Source organism: Bos indicus, chromosome 14, assembly GCF_029378745.1.
Source record: "Bos indicus isolate NIAB-ARS_2022 breed Sahiwal x Tharparkar chromosome 14, NIAB-ARS_B.indTharparkar_mat_pri_1.0, whole genome shotgun sequence".
Lineage (NCBI taxonomy): Eukaryota > Metazoa > Chordata > Mammalia > Artiodactyla > Bovidae > Bos > Bos indicus.
This window is the reverse complement of record NC_091773.1, coordinates 65182973-65205758: the sequence shown is the minus strand read 5'-3', so window position 1 is coordinate 65205758 and position 22786 is coordinate 65182973. Positions and strand designations below refer to the sequence as shown.

General features: G+C 36.0%; 1 protein-coding gene across 21 annotated transcripts in view; it reads left to right on the top strand.

Moving 5' to 3' along the window:
- Positions 1–22786, top strand: part of VPS13B (vacuolar protein sorting 13 homolog B) — an 807303-nt gene that overhangs the window by 365011 nt on the left and 419506 nt on the right. For all 21 annotated transcript variants that reach the window (XR_011570715.1, XR_011570716.1, XM_070803099.1 and 18 more), the window contains one exon: positions 6038–6272. Coding sequence is in view for 19 of the 21 variants with exons in the window: in XM_070803099.1 (XP_070659200.1) it covers positions 6038–6272 (235 nt within the window). In the remaining 2 variants the exon portion in view is untranslated. The remainder of the gene's footprint in view (positions 1–6037; positions 6273–22786) is intronic.

Below are 22786 nucleotides of genomic sequence, written 5' to 3'. Positions count from 1 at the left end.
TCAAACAACCAAAAAAGAAATGGGCGAATTATATTGAACAATGGTTTCAAAACACTAGGCAATAAGAAAAGTTAGACAGCAAACCCTGAGAGACTTAAGGTAAAAATCACCAGGAACCAGTGACTTATGCATTTGGAGAATAAAAGGAGGGAATCTAGTTGGTGTTCCAGGTTCTGGTTTGGGTAGATAGTGATGCAATCATATGATAGGAGCAGCATCCTTTCAGGGTTAGTGGCAAATTGAGAGTTTGACTTTACATGTGTATTTGAAATGTGTATGAGATACCCAGTTATCTCTTACACTGAATATTCATAATTGAGTTTAAGGAAGAGATGCACCATATAAATATAATTTTAGAAATCATCTATAGATGGTTAAAACTAGGAGAATTCAAAAAAGTATGTTAAGTTGAAAGAGCAATGGGCCAAGTGAATACCATTTCTAAAGTAGTCGGTAGAAGAGAATGTCTCCTTAAAGAAAACCCTAAACGAAAGATCGGAAATGTTGGAGGAAAGGTCAAAGAGTTCAAGGAGCCATTGTCAACAGTGTCAGATTCTTAATGTTTGCTATGGGCTTTACTTGGCATATTTGCAATATGAAATGGTTAAATTAAGTAATATTTAAGGTATGCATGATTCTCATGTTCTTATATGATTCTTTTAGTTCTTTGGCTTGTTTTGTAATGATGCAGTGCCTTCATTAGCTTTACAAACAATAAACTTAATCTGGTATGTCATTCTGGATTAGTTACAAGTAAAGATATTTCTTTCGTTGTTTTTAATTTTGGCTAAGTACACATATAACATTTACCTTCTTAACCATGTTTAAGTGTAGTTTAGTCTGATCTTCCTTGTTGACTAAGCTTTTTGTGTATAAATTAACATTTAATTAAAGGAGTACTAAATGATTTACGTTTGTATAAATTATTTTGAAAATGATCAAGGCACCTTTCTTACCTCACTCCTAGTCCCAGTCCTGTCTTATACATACCATATACTTAGACATTTTCAACTGTTTGTATATTCCGAAAAACTTCAGAATAAAACTAGATTCTGATTCGATGATCAAAATCTAGGCCCTAAAACTGAGTTTTTAAAAGAGTTGTGTCCACTCTCCAAGACATTTTATGAGCCAAATATAAAAAAGAAAACCCTGAAGTTGTCATCAGATTAAACAAAACACCATAACTTAAAGTCATCAAAGGATTATTCTTTTAATGGAAGTTTGAACAAGTAAATGTGCTTGGAATCAGAGTTTCTGGAAAGTTGATTTTGGAGCCAAAGTTGGTATTTGCTAAGTTCATGTACTTTATTATTTTAGAAAGATGTATGTTGCATTAAGACATCAACAGTATTTATGATAACCTATTTATTTTTCAATGGGAAAAAGAATTTCATGCTTCATAATAATTCGATTGTTTTATAGTACTAAATGTAGTCTTGAACAGTTTTTAAAATGAACTTGGATTGGAGGGCCTTTTCAAGATAGATTAGCATAAACTCATTGTTTTTGTAGTTTTCCTCTGTTCACTCACCAGCAAAGTTTCTGTCTATTACGTTTTTGTTCCAGAACGACATAATTGGCAATGGCATGCGGTTGACAAAATAGAAGTACTCTGGCCTAGGATTCACTAATAAAGGAGAACATTACTCTTGTGTTTGCCTAAGTCAGTCTCCTTGACTTTTACATTGAAGATTGTGTTGCTGTCCTATGGCATTTCCTGGGTGTTTTGGCTAGTTTCTGACAATGGACAGCATAATGTCATGGACAGTTTATTTTCCATTTGAAAGATCCTGAGCTCCTTCTTTTGCTAATAATGTTTTATTCCTTTTAGGAGACAACTTCCCACATTCTGTGAGATTTTGGTATGAGTGTGAAAGTCAGATAAGCTAGAACAATTGAATTTTTTTTCCTCCCAGAAAGTTATATATGTATAAGAAGAGATGTAGTAATCATGTTACATGATACACCTAATGCTCTCAAGTCCAGTGAACTTCCTGGCTTATTTGCAGGATTAAATAAGAGTAGATATTAGACATATCAGTTGTCAGTCACATTAATGTTAAAAGTAATCAACTACATTTAATGCTTAAAATTTTGCATAGAAGGCTATAGTTTTATTTATAGACATTGAGAAAGTAACATCAGTTGCATGATAGTTTGTTAGAAAGAAGAAATCCTTATTACAGTCTAGGAATTTTTTTCTTGTCTTCCCTTGACAAGTATTTATGAGAAAAGTATGGAGATTTATAACATTTCACTGTGGAAAAGAAGATAACCAAGGTGCACTTTCAAGGTTTTTAGCTAATGTCCTGAACTGTGTATATTTAAATTTGTACTAAATAAATAGGATATTCCAAATAGTTTCATAATGTATTGTGAATTTATAGAATAGGAAACGGTTTGGGCAATAGTTTATTTATGTTTCATAGTGCAAATATAATACTACTTATTTTGGTAGTCTCTATTTGCATAAATAGCTAAACCATAAGCCAATAGCATTTTAAAATAGAAGGATTGTGAGCGTCTTTTACAAATCCTTGAGAATTAAAATATAGATCTGGCATATAGTAGATACTTAGTGTATGTTCATTGACTTTATTTAGCAAACATTTTGGTGACAGTTAATATGTTAACCTTTATTTCAAAGCTGATTTTCCCCCCATATACAGATGAGGAAGCTGAAGTCATGAAAAGATTAAATAGCTTGTCATAGGTTCCACAGCTAGAGTTGAACCCATCTGGCTGACAAGTCATTTTTATTAATCACTCTACTAGGTTTCTGTGAAATGAAATGATGAACAACATGTATTAAACAACTATTTTAATTAACATCATTATCTAGTGCTAATAAAAATAATTGTGTTCCCTTCTTTAACAGTTACTTAGTACCTCTTTCATACTAGGTGCAGTACTGTGTACTGAGACTGTAGCGTGAACAGAATAGGCACAGTGTCTGACAGTATAGATTGTGTGCTCTAGTGAAAATTATGTAAGGCTATTACTAGTTTTAAATGCTGGAACTGTGTCCTTTCTCTATAGTCCTGACTTCAAGCTCAGTAAATGGTGACTGTTAAAGAATGCATGAATAAAAGAAAGAAAAAGTGAATGAAAATACAAACTGCATTGTTTCTTCATTCTTATTTTTTATTTGAAACTGTGTCCTGAGGAGTAAATACATTCATTCAGAGAACATTTTATTCTATATAAATTTTCTGAATACAATTATCACTAGATTTTTAAGTTTTGAAGAAAGGAAAACATTTGGGAAATAGGAGCATTGTTTTAAAGAGCAGAAAATATGGTATAACATTGTAAAGCATTTATATAAAGTTAGTCTATATGATGGACAGTTTGCGAATTAAAATGCTTATTATGTTAATGCATAAATGAAGCCCGTCTTAGTTTCTTCTTTTTAACTGAGTTGTGATCATAGTTGTAGAATGCATACATTAGAAAAATCAAAGGTTACCAAACTGTACTTATAGAGGATAGGGAGTACACAATGTCATATATCTTTTTAAGCAGCACTTGAAATTTCAGGAAAAAATAGAACTTGGACCTTCAGAAAAATTGCATGATAATCATTTCACTTATTGAAATAATACCAAATAATTTCTACTTTAGTGGTTTATCCTCAGGATGTGATACTTAGCTATGTAGCCCTTGACCTAATAGGAATCAAAATAGAGGTGGTTCTACTTCAAGAATTTGTAATAATCCCTTCACTTTAACACATGAATGTGTTCAATATTGGCGAAAGAACATGTTGCTACCAAAACTGAAATAAGATCCTTGAAACAGAAAGGATGTTGCCATGGAAAAATGAAGTAACAGTCAGTGCAGCTGTGATGCATTAATGAATAGGATATTTTTTTTAAAAGATCATTTGTGTTTGGTGTGGCTCAGAGGGTCCCAACCAGATGGTTTCCATGAACATGATCTGACCCCCGGTTTGAGGACTTCTTACTGGCAGATTACTTCATTTTCTTTCCCTTGGATTGTCAGATCCTTACATTAATGCAAAATTTACTGCTGCAGATTTATATTCACTTACATAAATCACTCAACATTTTACATTAAAACCAAAATTTTAGACATACAGTTTAACAGTTATTTTAAAAGTGTAAAAAGATTTATGTGTTAGCTTTAGTATATATAATAGATGTAACATTATAACAAGTTTGAGCAATTTGGATTATATGTTTTAGTTCTTATCATTAAAAGAATCCCCACAACATGTATCATTTTTTAGAAAGCTTATTTTTTAATGTTGTTATGTGTATCAGATTAATGTACTGTTGGTTTTATATGCATTGCTCAGGTTGTTTTGATTTGATTAAATAATTTATATCTGAATTAGTAGAAACTTAGAATATATTGTGATTATGGAAATTTTGGCACAATTTAAATTTGTTTCTCAAGACATCTATGTATAAATTTGTATACAGTGACATATTAAACTAATTACCTCACATTGTTGAAAGCATTTGTCAACATAGCATCAGTATCTACAATAAAATGTTAAATACTGACCCGTCATTATTTGAGCTTATAACCATAGTTAATGTAGGAGAATATGCTGTCAGTGTGACACTCTAACTTGTGCACTTTAGCATCACTAATGAATTATGTTACATGTTTGAAACAAAATGTAACATATTTGAGACAACATACACTTCGGTTTCAGAAGTTAGAAATGTGATCTTAAGTCAGTGATGAACTACTTAACATATACATTTTAAAATCATGTAATCTACAAGATTAAATTCTAGAACTAAAAATTTTCATACTGTATGAACCGGTGTACTTATTTTTGTAAATTTTTACTTACATTTTTCTTCACTGAATTCATTGGTTTATCCATGCACAGAAATACTGAAGGGAAAATGAGTAAGTGCACTTATAAGACTGGCAAATTATTTATCATATCAAGGAATTCAGACCTGTTACATACCATGCTCTCACTAAGAAATATATTAACCCCAGGAGTACATCTATGACTGTAGTCTTAGTTATCTTTTGTAAAATATGGTCTCTTTGTTATTTTAAGTTGCTAGACTATCCAAACATTTATCAAGCAAACAAAGTTTAGTTTTTATTAGATAATACGTTCAGGTAATAGCTTTGTATGCCAATTATTTTATAGAAAATTAGCAGGTTATATTTTGTATTTTATTAAAAATAATTCAAGTATGCTACACCGTTGGGGCAGTTTACTAGCCAGGTACAGAATATTACCTTGTAATAAAGTCAACTTAGACTAATAGGCTTTAACTTAAGCATACCTTTTGAATTAAGTACTCATGATGTACTCAGTTTTTTATTTGGTCTTGCTTAGTCTTACTTTAACTCTGTTAGGGGCTGGAAACCTAAGTACACTGGGGATAAGGAAGCATAAAAATTTCACATGAAATCACAATTTAGGTAATAAATCAACATATGATAAAAGTAAGGAATAGCGCTCTGATTTTTAAGTCTCCTGAATTTTCTTCATTACTATGTTACTAACGTGTTCTCCTTTAATGTTTATCTAGAGATATAATCTGAGCATTTAAAGTATTTTTTCTTAAATTTCTATCTGTAAAATGAAAGACAAAGGGACAAATTCACATAGAAATAGATGTTTGTGGTTTTTTTATTTTTTAAAGTAAGAGCAGCAAAATGCTAGTCAGCTCTAACCCCTTAGCTGGTGTTAACAAAATGTAATGAACTGCAAAAAAAGTAGGATTTTCTCACCTTTTTTTGCCAGCACATTTTCTAACTCAATCATGTTTCTTGGAAAGAACTGTGGAAAGGCAGCTATGTTTTCATTTCATGTCATTGTGCTCTTTTGATCAAATTTATAGCAAGAAACAATACCTTTTCCAGTGTTTGTCGTATTCTTTAGTAAAATCAACTGATGAAGACATAAGTATGGGACATTTTCTTTTTTGGGCTTGCCTGTGTATTCTGGTAAAGATATTAGGTGATTGAGATTTGTTTATTCTCAAACTTAATCTGATCCAAATATTTTGATTCTGTTTTTCTCTTCTAGCTTGAAGTACAGTCTTGTTGTGTGTTTATCCCAAATGATAGTTTGCCTTCTCCTAGTACAATTGTATCTGGTGACATTCCTGGAACAGTAAGAAGTTGGTACCATGGACAAACGAGCATGCCAGGAACGCTTGCCCTCTGTTTGCCTCAAATAAAGATTGTTAGTGCTGGCCACAAGTATATGGACCCTCTCCAGGAGATTCCGTTTGTCATCCCACGACCCATCCTTGAAGAAGGTACATTTTTATTTTAAAGTCTTCCTATGGTTATTATATTTTATACTGATACTTTCAGTTTTACTGTTTTTTTTTTTTAATTATGCCAGTGCATCTCTAAATCAGTCTTCTCATTGGAAGAACTTAATGGAAATGAACTAAGTGATCTACAAAGTAGTTCTGAAAAGACAGATGTATAAAGTAAATGAACTAAGTGATGCTGTTTATTGATAGCCACACCTTTTATTATATATAGATGAAGACAACATACATATATATATAGACAGAGACTATCTGCCAAAGATTATATGGTATATAGTATAATCACTGAAATGCTAAGCACAAATAAAATTAACTTGAGAAGAAAGTTGTTTTCAGATGTTTGCATTAAGCTGAAGTAAGAATTATAAGTAGGTTTATTTTAACTTAAGCCACTTGACTTACAAATAGATGTATCATAAACACAGAAATTGTCTATGTGTTTATTGTTTACACCATTTATATCAAGCTTGATATATTTCTAGATTACTCATTTATTTAAATAAAGTAGATAATTGTGTGAGGATTGGAACCAAGGCTCTTTCTTTAATAAATACTGGATTTCTGATGTTGCAGTGTTTTCAGTTGCAGGTTCATACCCTTTGAACTTGGATGCATTCATTTCAAACTATGTGAGCCTGGAAAAGTTTTGAGTCACAAAGTCAGTAGTGTGAATCTATATTTTAATAACAAGCCTCAGATTTTTGACAGTGCTAAATAGGTCAACACCTTGTTCATATTATTAGGATGTAAGTGTCTAAATCCGGACATCGTTCAGATTACCACACATATTGTTATTGAAAAGTTAGTGAAGTCTTCAATTTTTTTTACTTTGACTTAATGTTGATTTCTGTCTCCCTTTCTCTGTTGTGATTTCCATTGAAATCTAATTTTGTTAGGCTTATGTAAGCATGATTTTATCCAGAAATTAGAGTTGGTACTTAACGACATGAATACTATTATCATAAAATCATAGAATTCTAGTACTTAGAAGGAACTTAAGAGTTCTTGTGAAGTGCTCTTTGTTTTGATTCTTTCTCTAGCATATTGGGCATAGCTGTTATTTGCTATTCATTTTTGGTTACAGGAAATTCCTTATTATCACAATAGGTGTTATGTGTCCTATTAAGGATATGCTAGCTTCATAAAGTGAGCTGGGGAGTGCTTCCTCTTAAAAAAAAAAATAACTCTGGAATGATTTTTTAAAAATTGATTTGTATCTTGATTTTTGTTAAAACTCATTGCTAAAATTTCACATATTGTAAAATTCCTCCTTTTAAAGTATATAATTAGATGATTTTTAGTGTATTTAGTTTTTATGCAACATCAGCATCTAATATTAGCATAGTATTATCACTGTAAAAATAATTGGTACATCATTAGCACTTAGTCCTCTGCTCCCATCCCGCAAGTCCCCTAGGAACTGTCTTTCTATGAATTTGCTTGTTTTAGACATTTCATGATTGGAATGAAAAAACTTGTGTTCTCTTCTGACTGGCTTCTTTCACTTACCATAAATTTCAAGGTTGATTCACGTTGTAGTATGTATGTCTTCATTCCTTTTTATAGCTGAATAAAAATTCATTTTATGAATATACCACATTTATTCATTATTTGATGGACATTTGTGTTGTTTCTACTTTTTAGTGATTATAAATAATGCTGCTATGATCATTCTTGTACACTTTTCGCATGGACATATGTTTTAATTTCTATTCAATTCCATTCAATTCAGTTGCTAAGTTGTGTCCAACTGTTTGCATCCCCGTGGACTGCAGCATGCCATGCTTCCCTGTCCATCACCAGCTCCCGGAGCTTGCTCAAACTCATGTCCATCGAGTCCGTGATGGCATCCAAATGTCTCTCTCTGTCACCCCTTCTCCTCCTGCGTTCATTCTTTCCCAGCATCAGGGTCTTTTCCAATGAGTGAGTTCTTCGCATCAGGTGGCCAAAGTATTGGAGCCTCAGCTTCAGCATCATTTCTTTTAGATGCATATAGTAGAATTGTTGGGTCATTTGGTAACTCTGTCCTTATCTTTGAAACTGATGGACTATTTATCAAAATGTCTGTTCCCTTTTGCAATCCCACATCAGAGAATGGAGGTTCTAATTTTTTATACTGAAGTACAGTTGATGCACAACATTAATTTATCTGTATCTGTGTCACCACTTATTATTGTGGTATTGTTACTGTCTTGTTTCCAGCCATACCAGTTGCTATGAAGTGTTATCTCGTGGTTTTGATTTTCATTTCCCTAATGTCTGATGATGTTGAGCATCTTTTCATGTGCTTATTGGCCATTGTAGATCTTGTTTTGTATTTTCTTCTTATATTCAAATTCTTTGCCTACTTTTTAGTTATTTTTCTCTTTATTGTTGAGTTATAATAAGAGTTCTTTATATATTCTGATATCAGACCTTTAATAAATATGTAACTTGCAAATATTCTCTCCCATCCTCCCAGTCTTTTCATTATCTTAATTGTTTGAATTTAATTATGTAAATAAAAATGTTTCCTTTATACTGTTATATATGTTAATTGTAATTCATTTATCCCCTGCTGTTTTGGAAATTATCCCTTAACTATTCTTTTTCTTTTTTATATTAGAAATTAGCACTTTTTGATTAAAGTCAACTCTAGGTCTAGAAATCTTAACTTGCTTATTTAGTGTATTAAATTATGCATTAAAACAAGCTATTTACTGTGCTTCTGAACACACACAGGTCTGAAAATACTTGAATTCATTCATCCTCTCTGGATTAATAGGCCATCATTTAAAGAATAATTGCTTGTATTTATTGTGAGTATATAATCAGGACAGGGTTTGGAACACTTACTTAGTGCAGAAAAGTGTTAGTCGCTCAGTTGTGTCCCACCCTCTGCAACCCTGCAACTCTCTGCAACCATGGACTCTAACCACCCAGTCTCCTCTGTTCATGGAATTCTCCAGGCAAGAATACTGGAGTGGATATCCATTCTATTCTCTGGGGCATTTTCCCCATCCACGGATTGAACCTGGGCTTTCTGCATTGCAGGCAGGTTCTTTACTGTCTGAGCCACCAGGGAATCAAGAGTCAGATAGTGAATGTTTTCAATTTTATCCATTTCTTGGTCTTTTTGCCACTTCTGAACCCTCTTTTGGCATGCAGAAACAGCCATAGACAATAAGTCAATGACTGTGTATCTGTGAAGCTTTATTTATAAAATCTGATAGTCAGATTTGGTCTTGGGCCATGTTTGCTGACTCTTGAACTAGTGCCTTTCTAGACATGCCTTCTTATAATTCAGTCCTCTATCCTATGGCAGATCATTTTCCATTTGCCTTTTTGTGATGATACGTGGTTATCAAAGTGAATTTTGTTTGAATATTTTTTAATTTCACTAGATACATAATTTATATATCCAGATTTATTGCTAGGTATGTAATTTCTTATTATTTTAGTCCAGCCTATTAAAGATACAGAGGCTTTCCTTGTAGCTCAGTTGGTAAAGAATCTGCCTGCAATGCAGGAGACCTGTGTTCGATTCCTGAGTCAGAAAGATTTCCTGGAGAAGGAAATGGCAACCCACTCCAGTATTCTTGCCAGGAGAATCCCATGGACAGGGGAGCTTGGAGGGCTACAGTTCATGGGGTTGCAAGAGTTGAACACGACTTAGCAACTAAACCACCACCAATTAAAGATACTGTTGTGCTGACTCTTGTGCTTTTCATTGTCCTATTGAGAGATTCACTTGCAGTTTATGTTTCCTTGAAGATATTTTGTCCTTCCTTCTGGCAACTTTAAAAAATTTTTAAATCTTTGTGTTTTAAAGTTTTTATATTGGTGTCTATAAAAGCCATAAAGATTTCTCCAAGTTTTCTGGCATGATCTATTCAGATATTCAGTTCAGTTCAGTTCAGTTACTCAGTTGTGTCCGACTCTTTGTGACCCCATGAATTGCAGCACGCCAGGCTTCCCTGTCCATCACCAACTCCCGGAGGTCACCCAAACTCTTGTCCATCGAGTCGGTGATGCCATCCAGCCATCTCATCCTCTCTCATCCCCTTTTCCTCCTGCCCCCAATCCCTCCCAGCATCAGAGTCTTTTCCAGTGAGTCAACTCTTCGCATGAAGTGGCCAAAGTATTGGAGTTTCAGCTTTAGAATCAGTCCTTCCAAAGAACACCCAGGACTGATCTCCTTTAGAATGGACTGGTTGGATCTCCTTGCAGTCCAAGGAACTCTCAAGAGTCTTCTCCAACACCACAGTTCAAAAGCATCAATTCTTCGGTGCTCAGCTTTCTTCACAGTCCAACTTTCACATCCATACATGACCATTGGAAAAACCATAGCCTTGACTAGACAGACCTTTGTTGGCAAAGTAATGTCTCTGCTTTTGAATATGCTATCTAGGTTGATCATAACTTTCCTTCTAAGGAGTAAGCGTCTTTTAATTTCATGGCTGCAGTCACCATCTGTAGTGATTTTGGAGTCCAGAAAAATAAAGTCTGACACTGTTTCCACTGTTCTCCCATCTATTTCCCATGAAGTGATGGGAACCAGATGCCATGATCTTCGTTTTCTGAATGTTGAGCTTTAAGCCAACTTTTTCACTGTCCACTTTCACTTTCATCAAGAGGCTTTTGAGTTCCTCTTCACTCTCTGCCATAAGGGTGGTGTCATCTGCATATCTGAGGTTCTTGATATTTCTCCCAGCAATCCTGATTCCAGCTGGTGCTTCTTCCAGCCCAGCGTTTCTCATGATGTACTCTGCATATAAGTTAAATAAGCAGGGCGACAATATACAGGCTTGATGGACTCCTTTTCCTATTTGGAACCAGTCTGTTGTTCCATGTCCAGTTCTATCTGTTGCTTCCTGACCTGCGTATTACCTGTGTCTTATTCTTTCTCTTATATATTTTAGAATTTTTCACTTTTTTTGGCTGCATCATTCTTGTATCTTCTTTATACTTCTGTGTTTTTTCTCTTTGACTTGATGACCTGCATTCTCAGTAATTTCTTTGATCCTTCATTTCATTAGTTTTTTAAAGTTGTGTCTGATACGCTGTTAAAGTTGTTCATTTAATTTTAATAAGCTAGAATTTAACTGTATCATATACAAAATTGTGCGATTTTTAGTACACAGCTTGGTACATTTTATACTAAAGCTACTCATGTTGCCTACATCTAAATCAAGATCAAAAATATTACCGATGATCTTCTGTAGTCCCCTTAGAGCCTCTTTTTCTTCAGATTTAACCTATATCTTGATACCTAAAACCATAAATTAATGGGAAAAATGGCACAGTTTCATTTATGGTTTACCCTAACACTTCCCTGGTGGCTCAGAGGTTAAAGCGTCTGCCTCCAATGTGGGAGCCCCGGGTTCAGTCCCTGGGTCAGGAAGATCCCCTGGAGAAGGAAATGGTAAACCACTCCAGTATTCTTGCCTGGAGAATCCCATGGACGGAGAAGCCTGGTAGGCTACAGTCCACGGGATCACAGAGAGTCGGATATGACTGAGCGACTTCACCTTCACCTACCCTAAGGTTATTATCGTAGTGAATTGCATGGAAGCCTTGTGTCCTATTAAGTTCTACACTGCAAATTGGTCTAAGGCTTTGTCTTTATCTGCCTTAGTGTGAACAGGAGAGTGTTCAAATTTTACCTGTTTAGAAATGCCTCAGGCTATTTGTTTTGCTTATCTCTTAATTTCTGGCTTCTTCTATTCCCTGGCCTTAATAATGTTTACTATTGGGAGAAGCTTATTAATGATTTTATGGAGTGTGTGTACTTGTGTGTGTTTATGTTAACAGATGTGAGTTTTAATCGTGGTATGTGTGGCATAGTAACATTTTATAAATACATTGATTTTCATTTGTTTTTAGTGCAAAAGTCATTCAGGGCACTAAATCTGCCATTGTTTCTGGAAGTAGAATCTCCCAGTAATTTAAAGATGTTATGACAATATTATAGCTGCCCCCCCCGCAATGGATTTTATGAAAGGAGTAATATATATGCACTACTGTATTATTTGGTATCTCTTCAATACTCATTTAAAATCCTTCTTTCTGTAACTCTCCTGCCAACTTCAACTGTTTGTCCTTTTTATTTGATAAATTGTTTTATTCTTATCTTGTTTTTCCAATATATTATGAATGAGTTAAGAACTACAGAAATCTCCCTTTTTAAAGCATTTGATGTTATTATATTCTGTGATTCTTTTTTCTAGAATCGTAGTTTATTTTCAACTTAAAAAAAATCATTTACCAGATGGAGAGAACTAGAATCAAATAGAAACTTCTAAAGTCTATTTTTCATACTCCCTAGGAGACTACAGAGTGACTACATAATCACCATGGAAACCTAAAGTAGAAACAATTTTTTAACCACCTGGTTATTGCATTGGCCTACCCTACCCTGAAGAAAGGAGATTATTTCAAGATATTTAAAACTTTTTCAGATATTAGAAAATTATAGATACTAACTTCTTATGAAATACCACAAATATGTTTTTTTCATTTTAAAAGTTGTTTGTAAAAATATTTGCATAGAACCCTTTGATGCATATGTGTAAAGAGTACTTTACTTTGTATCTTTGTATCTGTGCATAGATGGAGAAAGAATCCAGAGGTCTGTTCATTTTCAGTTTTCAACCAGTTCTGGTTTCAGTGTCACTCTGCATTGTCTTTTTTCCAACATATTTGAGTATTAGAACCTGTTGAATGATGGATGTCATGAATCAGATTGAACCTTTATAGTTTATTTCTCTGTGCATCAGTCACTTGCTATATTTATAATTTAAAAAAAAATCGATGTTACACATCTGCTGTTTTGTCTTCTGTTCTCATCCTCATTTTGATTTATAATGCTATTTTTCTCTTTCACTGTTGATTTCCTGGTTTCAGAATGTAGATAAATATTTTCAGTCATTCATGTTCAACCACATACGGAATGTGTCTAAATCTATATACCACCCTCCAAATATACTCCTTTCTAGTCTCTTCCTCTGTTACTGTTGTTTCATGTTCGTTTTTGTTTTGGCTTCCCTGGTGGCTCAGACAGTGAAGTATCCGCCTGCAATGAGGGAGACCTGGGTTCGATCCCTGGGTCAGGAAGAACCCCTGGAGAAGGGCATGGCAGCCCACTCTGGTATTCTTGCCTGGAGAATCCCCATGGACAGAGGAGCCTGGCAGGCTACAGCCCATGGAGGGGTCACAAAGAGTTGGACACATCTGAGCAACTGAGCACAGCATTTTTGTTTAATTGGAAGGGATGATGCTAAAGCTGAAACTCCAGTACTTTGACCACCTCATGCGAGGAGTTGACTCACTGGAAAAGACTCTGATGCTGGGAGGGATTGGGGTCAGGAGGAGAAGGGGACAACAGAGGATGAGATGGCTGGATGGCATCATTGACTCGATGGACGTGAGTCTGAGTGAACTCTGGGAGTTGGTGATGGACATGGAGGCCTGACGTGCTGCGATTCATGGGATCGGAAAGAGTCGGACACGACTGAGCGACTGAACTGAACTGAACTGTTTTTTGATAAATGTAGTCAGTGGATTTGGTGGGGGTCTGGGGGACATGGCACAGGGAAAGATAAGAAAACTGGGGGCAAGGAGATTAGATATTGCAGCTAGCTATGATAGTTGTATAAAAACATGACTATTTAAACCAGAATGGTGGTGGTAGGAATGGATAAAATGGGAAAGAAGAGAGACATAATTGAGATTAACAAAAAGTTGGCTCAACTTTGTGACTGTATTAGTTATAGATAGTGAAAGAGAAGTAAATATGTAGAATGACTCCATAGTTCCTAGCCTGGATATCTATGTAGAAGTTTATATGGTTAATGTTATGATAATAAATAAAAACATTTAGTTTTGGATGTGAAAGATGGGAATGATGAATTTAGCTTGGTGCATACTGTGAAGTGTTTGTGGGACATTCAAGTAAATGTATCTAATAAGCCATTGCATATTTAGGTCTGGAGCTCAAAAGAGGAATCATTGTTAGAGATATATAATGTGATAGCAGGGAAAATGATGAAAAAAGATGTCATCACCTGAAGTCACTTATATAGAGAGAAATGTATAATCCATATAGAAAAAGGGGAGAACAGTAATGTTGACTGAAAAGGAAAAAGAAGACCGGAATTCTCCAGGCAAGAATACTGGAGTGGGTTGCCATGTCTTTCTCCAGGGGATCTTCCCAACCCAGGGATGGAACCAGGTCTCCCAAATTGCAGGTAGATTCTTTACCTCCTGAGCCACCAGGGTATCCCAAGATGAGGATTAAAAGATGTGAAAGGAATTTGACAGTTTTGGGTGATTGGTTTCTCTTACCATCATACTTTCAGAGGACTAGTGTTAATGCAAGTCAGGTGATAGTGCCCTAAGGACTAAATGGAAAGTGAAAAACTATTAGGACAAATTTATAGTATCTTTTAAAAAATATTTGAGAATGAAGTTTACGTATACCGTGATATTCTTTGGTTGTAAACAACAGAAACCAAATCAGGGTAATTTAAGCAAAAATGAAACACTGATTCATTGCCTATATCCCACTATAGAAAGCAACTTTGGATATTTAGTTAAAATTTTGCTATTTCATCACCATTTGACTAATGATTATGAAGACCAGGGTCTTTATAAGTTCTTCATTAAGAAGAAATTTTATTTCTTAATCTTTTTTTTTTTTTTTTAACTTGTAGCTCCTGCAAAGTTATTTTTCTCTTCCTCTTTGTCTTTGGTGTTCCTTGGTTATCATTCTGGAGTGCTAAATTTCTGTTAAAAATTTTATTTTTGAAACTAGTGTTTAGATTCAAAATACAGTGTTCTAGTCATTAATTATAGAGTAGATCGTGCAAACATAATGATCATATGAACATAATGAAAAAAAAATCCTTTAGCATTACACGAAAAGATGATCAATAGAATGAGCAAAAGGGTTCTCATTATATAGATCTGAGCCTTCTTCTATACTGAACTTAGACTTCTAAAGTTTAGAATGTGCAACTGTTTGTTGAAATGTGTCATCTGATTTCAATTGCCGTGGAAGGGAGAGATGATTGCTAATATAGCCAGATCCAATCTGTGTAGGGTGTTTGGGTCAAAATCAACATCTTGGGTTTCATTAGAGAGCATTTGCAGTGAGGCTTGCAGATGTAATTTGCTACATCCAGCTCACACCTCTGAGCAGATGGGTTTCTACCCTGTGCCTAGCAGAAGTTTGTGTTTCCTTCTTTGAAGGAGTTGCCTGTGACTTTATTAAAATATTTTGACAGACTTGGAATATTGAGATCATTTATAAATTAAAACTCTGCTGTTGTTGGATTTAGTGAGTTTTAATAAAAACTGATATGAAAATGGAAAACATGAGAGCTATTTTTCTGTGTAATTCTGGTCACCTCAGTGGTTCATATGTATTGTTACAATATAGATTTTTTTTTAAATATCATAGTTTGATTATTGTAATTTCCACTTATTCTGAAAGATGGTGATATACTATTGCAATAGTTTTTTTTTCCCCCAGCTTTACTCAATAATTTTGACTTTAATTCTTAAACCTTATGTAAATGGGATGGCCTAGGGAAAAGAGAAAGCCCAGAAAAGAGCTATAGATTTGTTCTTGAGGATGTTGTTTTTAAATAAATTTCTTGGAAGGCCATCCTGTAGGTATGACAAACGAAGTTAAGCTGTTGAGCTGCCCAAACATATTTAATATAATTGCTACAGACATTGTTCTCTTCTCAGTAGCTCACATTCATCAGTAACTCACATTCATCCTGCTCAATCTTTTGTTTACCTGGGGATTCTGTGACTTTTAAAGGCCAGACAAGGAACCTTACTTTATTTGCTGTTAATCAATTTTGCATTTCCATTCATACAAATATTTATTTTAAAAACAAAAGCCAGTATGGCAGATCTATTATCCTGCTCACCTTTTAAAAATAAACTGTAAAATTTATAGCCTTAAGATCTTAAAAATACAGTTTTTGAGTGACACCAAGGTAACATTCTAATTAAAGGGAATTTTTCAATTGAGATACAGTTGACATACAAAATTATATAAGTTTAAGGTATTCATCATGCTAATTTGATATATATTGCAATATGATTATCACTGTACCGTTAACTAACATTTCTATCAGGGCATATAATTATCGTTTCTTTTTTTGGTGAGAATATTTAAGATCTAGTCTCTCAGCAACTTTGAAGTGTGTAATATAGTAATGTTGACTATAATCACAATGCTAGGCCTTAAATCTTCAAATCTGTTATTTACAAGTTTGCACCCTTTAATTCTTCAGTATCTCTCCAATTTCCTCACCCTCCAACCCCAGGTAACCACCATTCTTCTATTTCTATGAGTTCGACTTTGTAGATTCCATATGCAAGTGATACACAGTATTTGTCTTACTTTGTCTGGCTTATCTAACAGCATAATGCACTCATTAAAGGAAATTTGGATAGCTAGTAACATATATAGGTGAAAATTAAAAATAAATAAAAATCACTTGATAATTACTTTTAACAGTTTAGTTTTGTTAATTTCTTCCCATTGTCGGTTTTTTCTTTCAACTTTCGTGATATATACACATATAATATTCATTATGTATAATGAAGGACAGTGTCAAAGGATGTTCGAACCACCAGACAATTGCACTCATCCCCCATGCTAGTAAGACTATGTTCAAAATCCTGCATGCTAGGCTTCAGCATTACATGAACTAAAAACTTCCAGATGTTCAAGCTGGTTATAGAAAAGGCAGCGGAACCAGAGATCAAATTGCCAACATTTGCTGGATCATAGAGAAAGCAAGAGAATTCAGAAAAGTTTAATTGACTACCTTAAAGCCTTTGTGTGAATCATGAAAAACTCTGGAAAACTCTTAAAGAAATGAGAATACCAGACCATCTTACCTGTCTCCTGAGAAACCTGTACGTGGGTCAAGAAGCAACAGTTAGAGCCTTGTATGGAACAACTGACTGGTTCAGGATTGAGAAAGAAGTACCGCAAGGTTGTTTTTTGTCACCCTGTTTATTTAACTTATATACCCAGCACATCATGCAAAACACCGTGCTGAATGAGTTACAAGCTGGAGTCAGTATTGCTGGGAGAAATGGTCAACAACCTCAAATATGGGGATGATACCACTCTAACGGTAGAAAACAAAGAGGAACTAAAAAACCTCTTGATGAGGGTGGAAAAGGAGAGTGAAAAAGCCAGCTTAAAACTCAATATTAAAAAACAAACAAACAAAGATCATAGCATCCAGTCCCTTCACTTCATTGCAAATAGAAGGGGAAAAGGTGGAAACTGTGACAGATTTCCTCTTCTTGGGCTCTAAAATCACTGCGGATGGTGACTGCAGCTATGAAATTAGAAGATGATTGCTTCTTCACAGGAGAGCTATGGCAAACCTAGACAGTATGTTAAAAAGAGAAGACATCACTTGGCCAACAAAGGTCCAATATAGTCGAGGCTGTGATTTTTCCAGTAGTCATGTATGGATGTGAGAGCTGGACCATAAGGAAGGCAGAGTGCCAAAGAAGTGATGCTTTCGAACTCTGGTGCTTAAGAAGAGTCTTGAGATACTGTTGGACAGTAAGAAGATCAAACCAGTCAATCTTAAAATAAATCAACCCTGAATACTAATTGGAAGGACTGATGCTTAAGATGATGCTCCAGTACTTTGGCTACCTGATGAGAACAGACAACTCATTAGAAGAGACTCTGATGCTTAAAAAAATTGAAGGAAGGAGAAGCAGGTGACAGAAGATGAGATGGTTGGATGGCATCACCGATTCCATGGACATGAACTTGGGCAAACTATAAGAGACAGTGAAGAACAGGGAAGATTGGACCCCAGCTACTGTCCATGGGGTCACAAAGAGTTGGACACGACTTGGCGATTGAACAAACAAATAATTATTATATTTATTATACAATTAAGATAATAATGCCTGAGAAAAATATTCAGTCATGATTTTGCTTTTACTATTTTATCATGAGCATTTTATATGTACTTAACATTTTTAATCTATTAAAAGTAAGAGAGTTTAGACTTTAGACTTTCACTGTTAAGTATGATGGTAGCTGTGAATCTTTTAAGATGATTTATTTATTTATTTGGTTGCTCCAGGTATTAGTTGCGGCATGCAGTATCTTCAATCTTTCTTGAGGCACATGAGATCTATAGTTGTGGCATATGGCACCTAGTTCCTTGACCAGGGATTGAACCTGGACCCCCTGCATTGGAAGCTCAGAGTCTCAGCTCTCAGCAACCACTGGGCTGCCAGGGAAGTCTCTTGCTATGGATTTCATAGATGCCCTTCATCAGGTTGAGAAGAATCATTTTCTTCTCAGTTTATTGAGACTTTTTATCATGAGGTAGTTTGGAGTTTTATCAAATATTTTTATGAATCTAATGAGATGATGTGTCTTTTCCCCCCACTTTATGCTATAATGTGATATATTTCATTAATCAGTTTTGTATAACTGATTAAACTAATCTTGGATTTGGTGATATAGACCATGTGGCTGTAGTGTGTCATCTCTTCATATGACACCAAACATAGTTTGCCTTTTAATTTTTTTAATCTATATTTACAAAGGATTTTAGTCTACAGTTTTCTGTCAGTGTCTTTGGTTTTTGTATAGGGTAATACTGGTCTCATTGACACACAGTGAAGTGAAAGTCACTCAGTTGTGTCTGACTCTTTGCGACCCCATGGACTATACAGTCCATGGAATTCTCCAGGCCAGAATACTGGAGTGAGTTGCCATTCCCTTCTCCAGGGGATTTTCCCAATCCAGGGATTGAACCCAGGTCTCCCACACTGCAGGTGGATTCCTTACCAGTTGAGAATGGTAAAGTGTCTGCCTACAAAGCAGGTTCGATCCCTGGGTTGGGAAGATCTCCTGGAGAAGGGAATGGCAACCCAATCCAGTACTCTTGGCTGGAAAATCCCATGGATGGAGGAGCCTGGTGGGCTACAGTCCATGGGGTCACAAAGAGTTAGACACGACTGAGTGACTCCAGTTCACTATTACTGGTCTCATAGAATTAGCTGGGAAGTTGTTTCTCTACCTATGTTTCTGAAATATATTTCCTTTGTGGAGGATTGGCATCATTTATTTAAATATTTGATGGAATTCACCAGTGAAGCCATGTAGAACTGGTGAACGATTTTTTTAGTAGGGAAACTTTTAATTTTTATATGCAGTGTGTTTTCCTTTTAAATAGAATTTAATGAGATTTTGCGGAGAAGGCAATGGCACCCCACTCCAGTACTCTTGCCTGGAAAATCCCTTGGGCGGAGGAGCCTGGTAGGCTGCCGTCCATGGGGTCTCGAAGAGTCTGACAGGACTGAGCAACTTCACTTTCACTTTTCACTTTCACCCATTGGAGAAGGAAATGACAACCCACTCCAGTGTTCTTACCTGGAGAATCCCAGGGACGGGGGAGCCTGTCGGGCTGCCGTCTATGGGGTCAGACAGAGTCAGACATGACTGAAGTGACTTAGCAGCAGCAGCACTGAGATTTTGATTTTTTGTGCAATCTGACAATCTCTTATTTTTAAGTAGCATGTTTGACCATCAGTATTTCATGTAATGATATATTTTAATTGGTCTTTTGCTATTTGTTAATTGTTTCTCTTGTGTTTTTGTTCCTTTGTTTTTTATACCTTCTTTGTTTTAAATGGGTATTCAGTTCAGTTCAGTCTCTCAGTCATGTCCGACTCTTCGCAAACCCATGAATCACAGCACGCCAGGCCTCCCTGTCCATCACCAACTCCCGGAGTTCACTCAGACTCACGTCCATCGAGTCAGTGATGCCATCCAGCCATCTCATCCTCTGTCGTCCCCTTCTGCCCCCAATCCCTCCCAGCATCAGAGTCTTTTCCAGTGAGTCAACTCTTCGCATGAGGTGGCCAAAGTACTGGAGTTTCAGCTTTAGCATCATTCCTTCCAAAGAAATCCCAGTGCTGATCTCCTTCAGAATGGACTGGTTGGATCTCCTTGCAGTCCAAGGGACTCTCAAGAGTCTTCTCCAAATCCACAGGTCAAAAGCATCAATTCTTCGGCGCTCAGCCTTCTTCACAGTCCAACTCTCACATCCATACATGACTACAGGAAAAACCATAGCCTTGACTAGATGGACCTTTGTTGGCAAAGTAATGTCTCTGCTTTTCAATATCCTATCTAGGTTGATCATAACTTTCCTTCCAAGGAGTAAGCGTCTTTTAATTTTATGGCTGCAGTCACCATCTGCAGTGATTTTGGAGCCCAAAAAAATAAATTGTGACACTGTTTCCACTGTTTCCCCATCTATTTCCCATGAAGCGATGGGACCAGATGCCATGATCTTCGTTTTCTGAATGTTGAGCTTTAAGCCAACTTTTTCACTCTCCTCTTTCACTTTCATCAAGAGGCTTTTGAGTTCCGCTTCACTCTCTGCCATAAGGGTGGTGTCATCTGCATATCTGAGGTTCTTGATATTTCTCCAGGCAATCTTGATTCCAGCTGGTGCTTCTTCCAGCCCAGCGTTTCTCCTGATGTACTCTGCATATAAGTTAAATAAGCAGGGTGACAATATACAGCCTTGACGTAGTCCTTTTCCTATTTGGAACCAGTCTGTTGTTCCATGTCCAGTTCTAACTGTTGCTTCCTGGCCTGCATACACATTTCTCGGGAGGCAGGTCAGGTGGTCTGGTATTCCCATCTCTTTCAGAATTTTCCACAGTTTATTGTGATCCACACAGTCAAAGGCTTTGGCATAGTCAATAAAGCAGAAATAGATGTTTTTCTGGAATGCTCTTGCTTTTTCCATGATCCAATTTGATCTCTGGTTCCTCTGTCTTTTCTAAACCCAGCTTGAACATCAGGAAGTTCACGGTTCACATATTGCTGAAGCCTGGCTTGCTTAGAAAATTTTGAGCCTTACTTTACTAGCATGTGAGATGAGTGCAATTGTGCGGCAGTTTGAGCATTCTTTGGCATTGCCTTTCTTTGGGATTGGAATGAAAACTGACCTTTTCCAGTCCTGTGGCCACTGCTGAGTTTTCCAAATTTGCTGGCATATTGAGTGCAGCATTTTCACAGCCTCATCTTTCAGGATTTGAAATAGCTCAACTGGAATTCCATCACCTCCACTAGCTTTGTTCGTAGTGATGCTTTCTAAGGCCCACTTGACTTCACATTCCAGGATGTCTGGCTCTAGGTGAGTGATCACACCATTGTGATTATCTGGGTTGTGAAGATCTTTTTTGTACAGTTCTTCTGTGTATCCTTTCCCCCTCTTCTTAACATCTTCTGCTTCTGTTAGGTCCATACCATTTCTGTCCTTTATTGAGCCCATCTTTGCATGAAATGTTTCCTTGGTATCTCTGATTGTCTTGAAGAGATCTCTAGTCTTTCCCATTCTGTTGTTTTCCTCTATTTCTTTGCATTGATCACTGAAGAAGGCTTTCTTATCTCTTCTTGCTATTCTTTGGAACTCTGCATTCAGATGCTTATATCTTTCCTTCTCTCCTTTGCTTTTTGCTTCTCTTCTTTTCACAGCTATTTGTAAGGCCTCCACAGACAGCCATTTTGCTTTTTTGCATCTCTTTTCCATGGGGATGGTCTTGATCCCTGTCTCCTGGACAATGTCACGAACCTCATTCCGTAGTTCATCAGGCACTGTATCTATCAGATCTAGGCCCTTCAATCTATTTCTCACTTCCACTGTATAATCATAAGGGATTTGATTTAGGTCATACCTGAATGGTCTAGTGGTTTTCCCTACTTTTTTCAGTTTAAGTCTGTATTTGGTAATCAGGAGTTCATGATCTGAGCCACAGTCAGCTCCTGGTCTTGTTTTTGTTGACTGTATAGAGCTTCTCCATCTTTGGCTGCAAAGAATATAATCAATCTGATTTTGGTGTTGACCATCTGGTGATGTCCATGTATAGAGTCTTCTCTTGTGTTGTTGGAAGAGGGTGTTTGCTATGACCAGTGCATTTTCCTGGCAAAACTATTAGTCTTTGTCCTGCTTCATTCCGTATTCCAAGGCCAAATTTGCCTGTTACTCCAGGTGTTTCTTGACTTCCTACTTTTGCATTCCAGTCCCCTATAATGCAAAGGACATCTCTTTTGGGTGTTAGTTCTAAAAGGTCTTATAAGTCTTCACAGAACCGTTCAACTTCAGCTTCTTCAGCGTTCCTGGTTGGGGCATAGACTTTGATTACTGTGATATTGAATGGTTTGCCTTGGAAACAAACAGAGATTATTCTGTCGTTTTTGAGATTGCATCCAAGTACTGCATTTCCGACTCTTTTGTTGACCATGATGGCTACTCCGTTTCTTCTGAGGGATTTCTGCCTACAGTAGTAGATATAATGGTCATCGGAGTTAAATTCACCCTTTCCAGTCCATTTTAGTTCTCCGATTCCTAGAATGTCTACATTCACTCTTGCCATCTCTTATTTGACCACTTCCAATTTGCCTTGATTCATGGGTATTA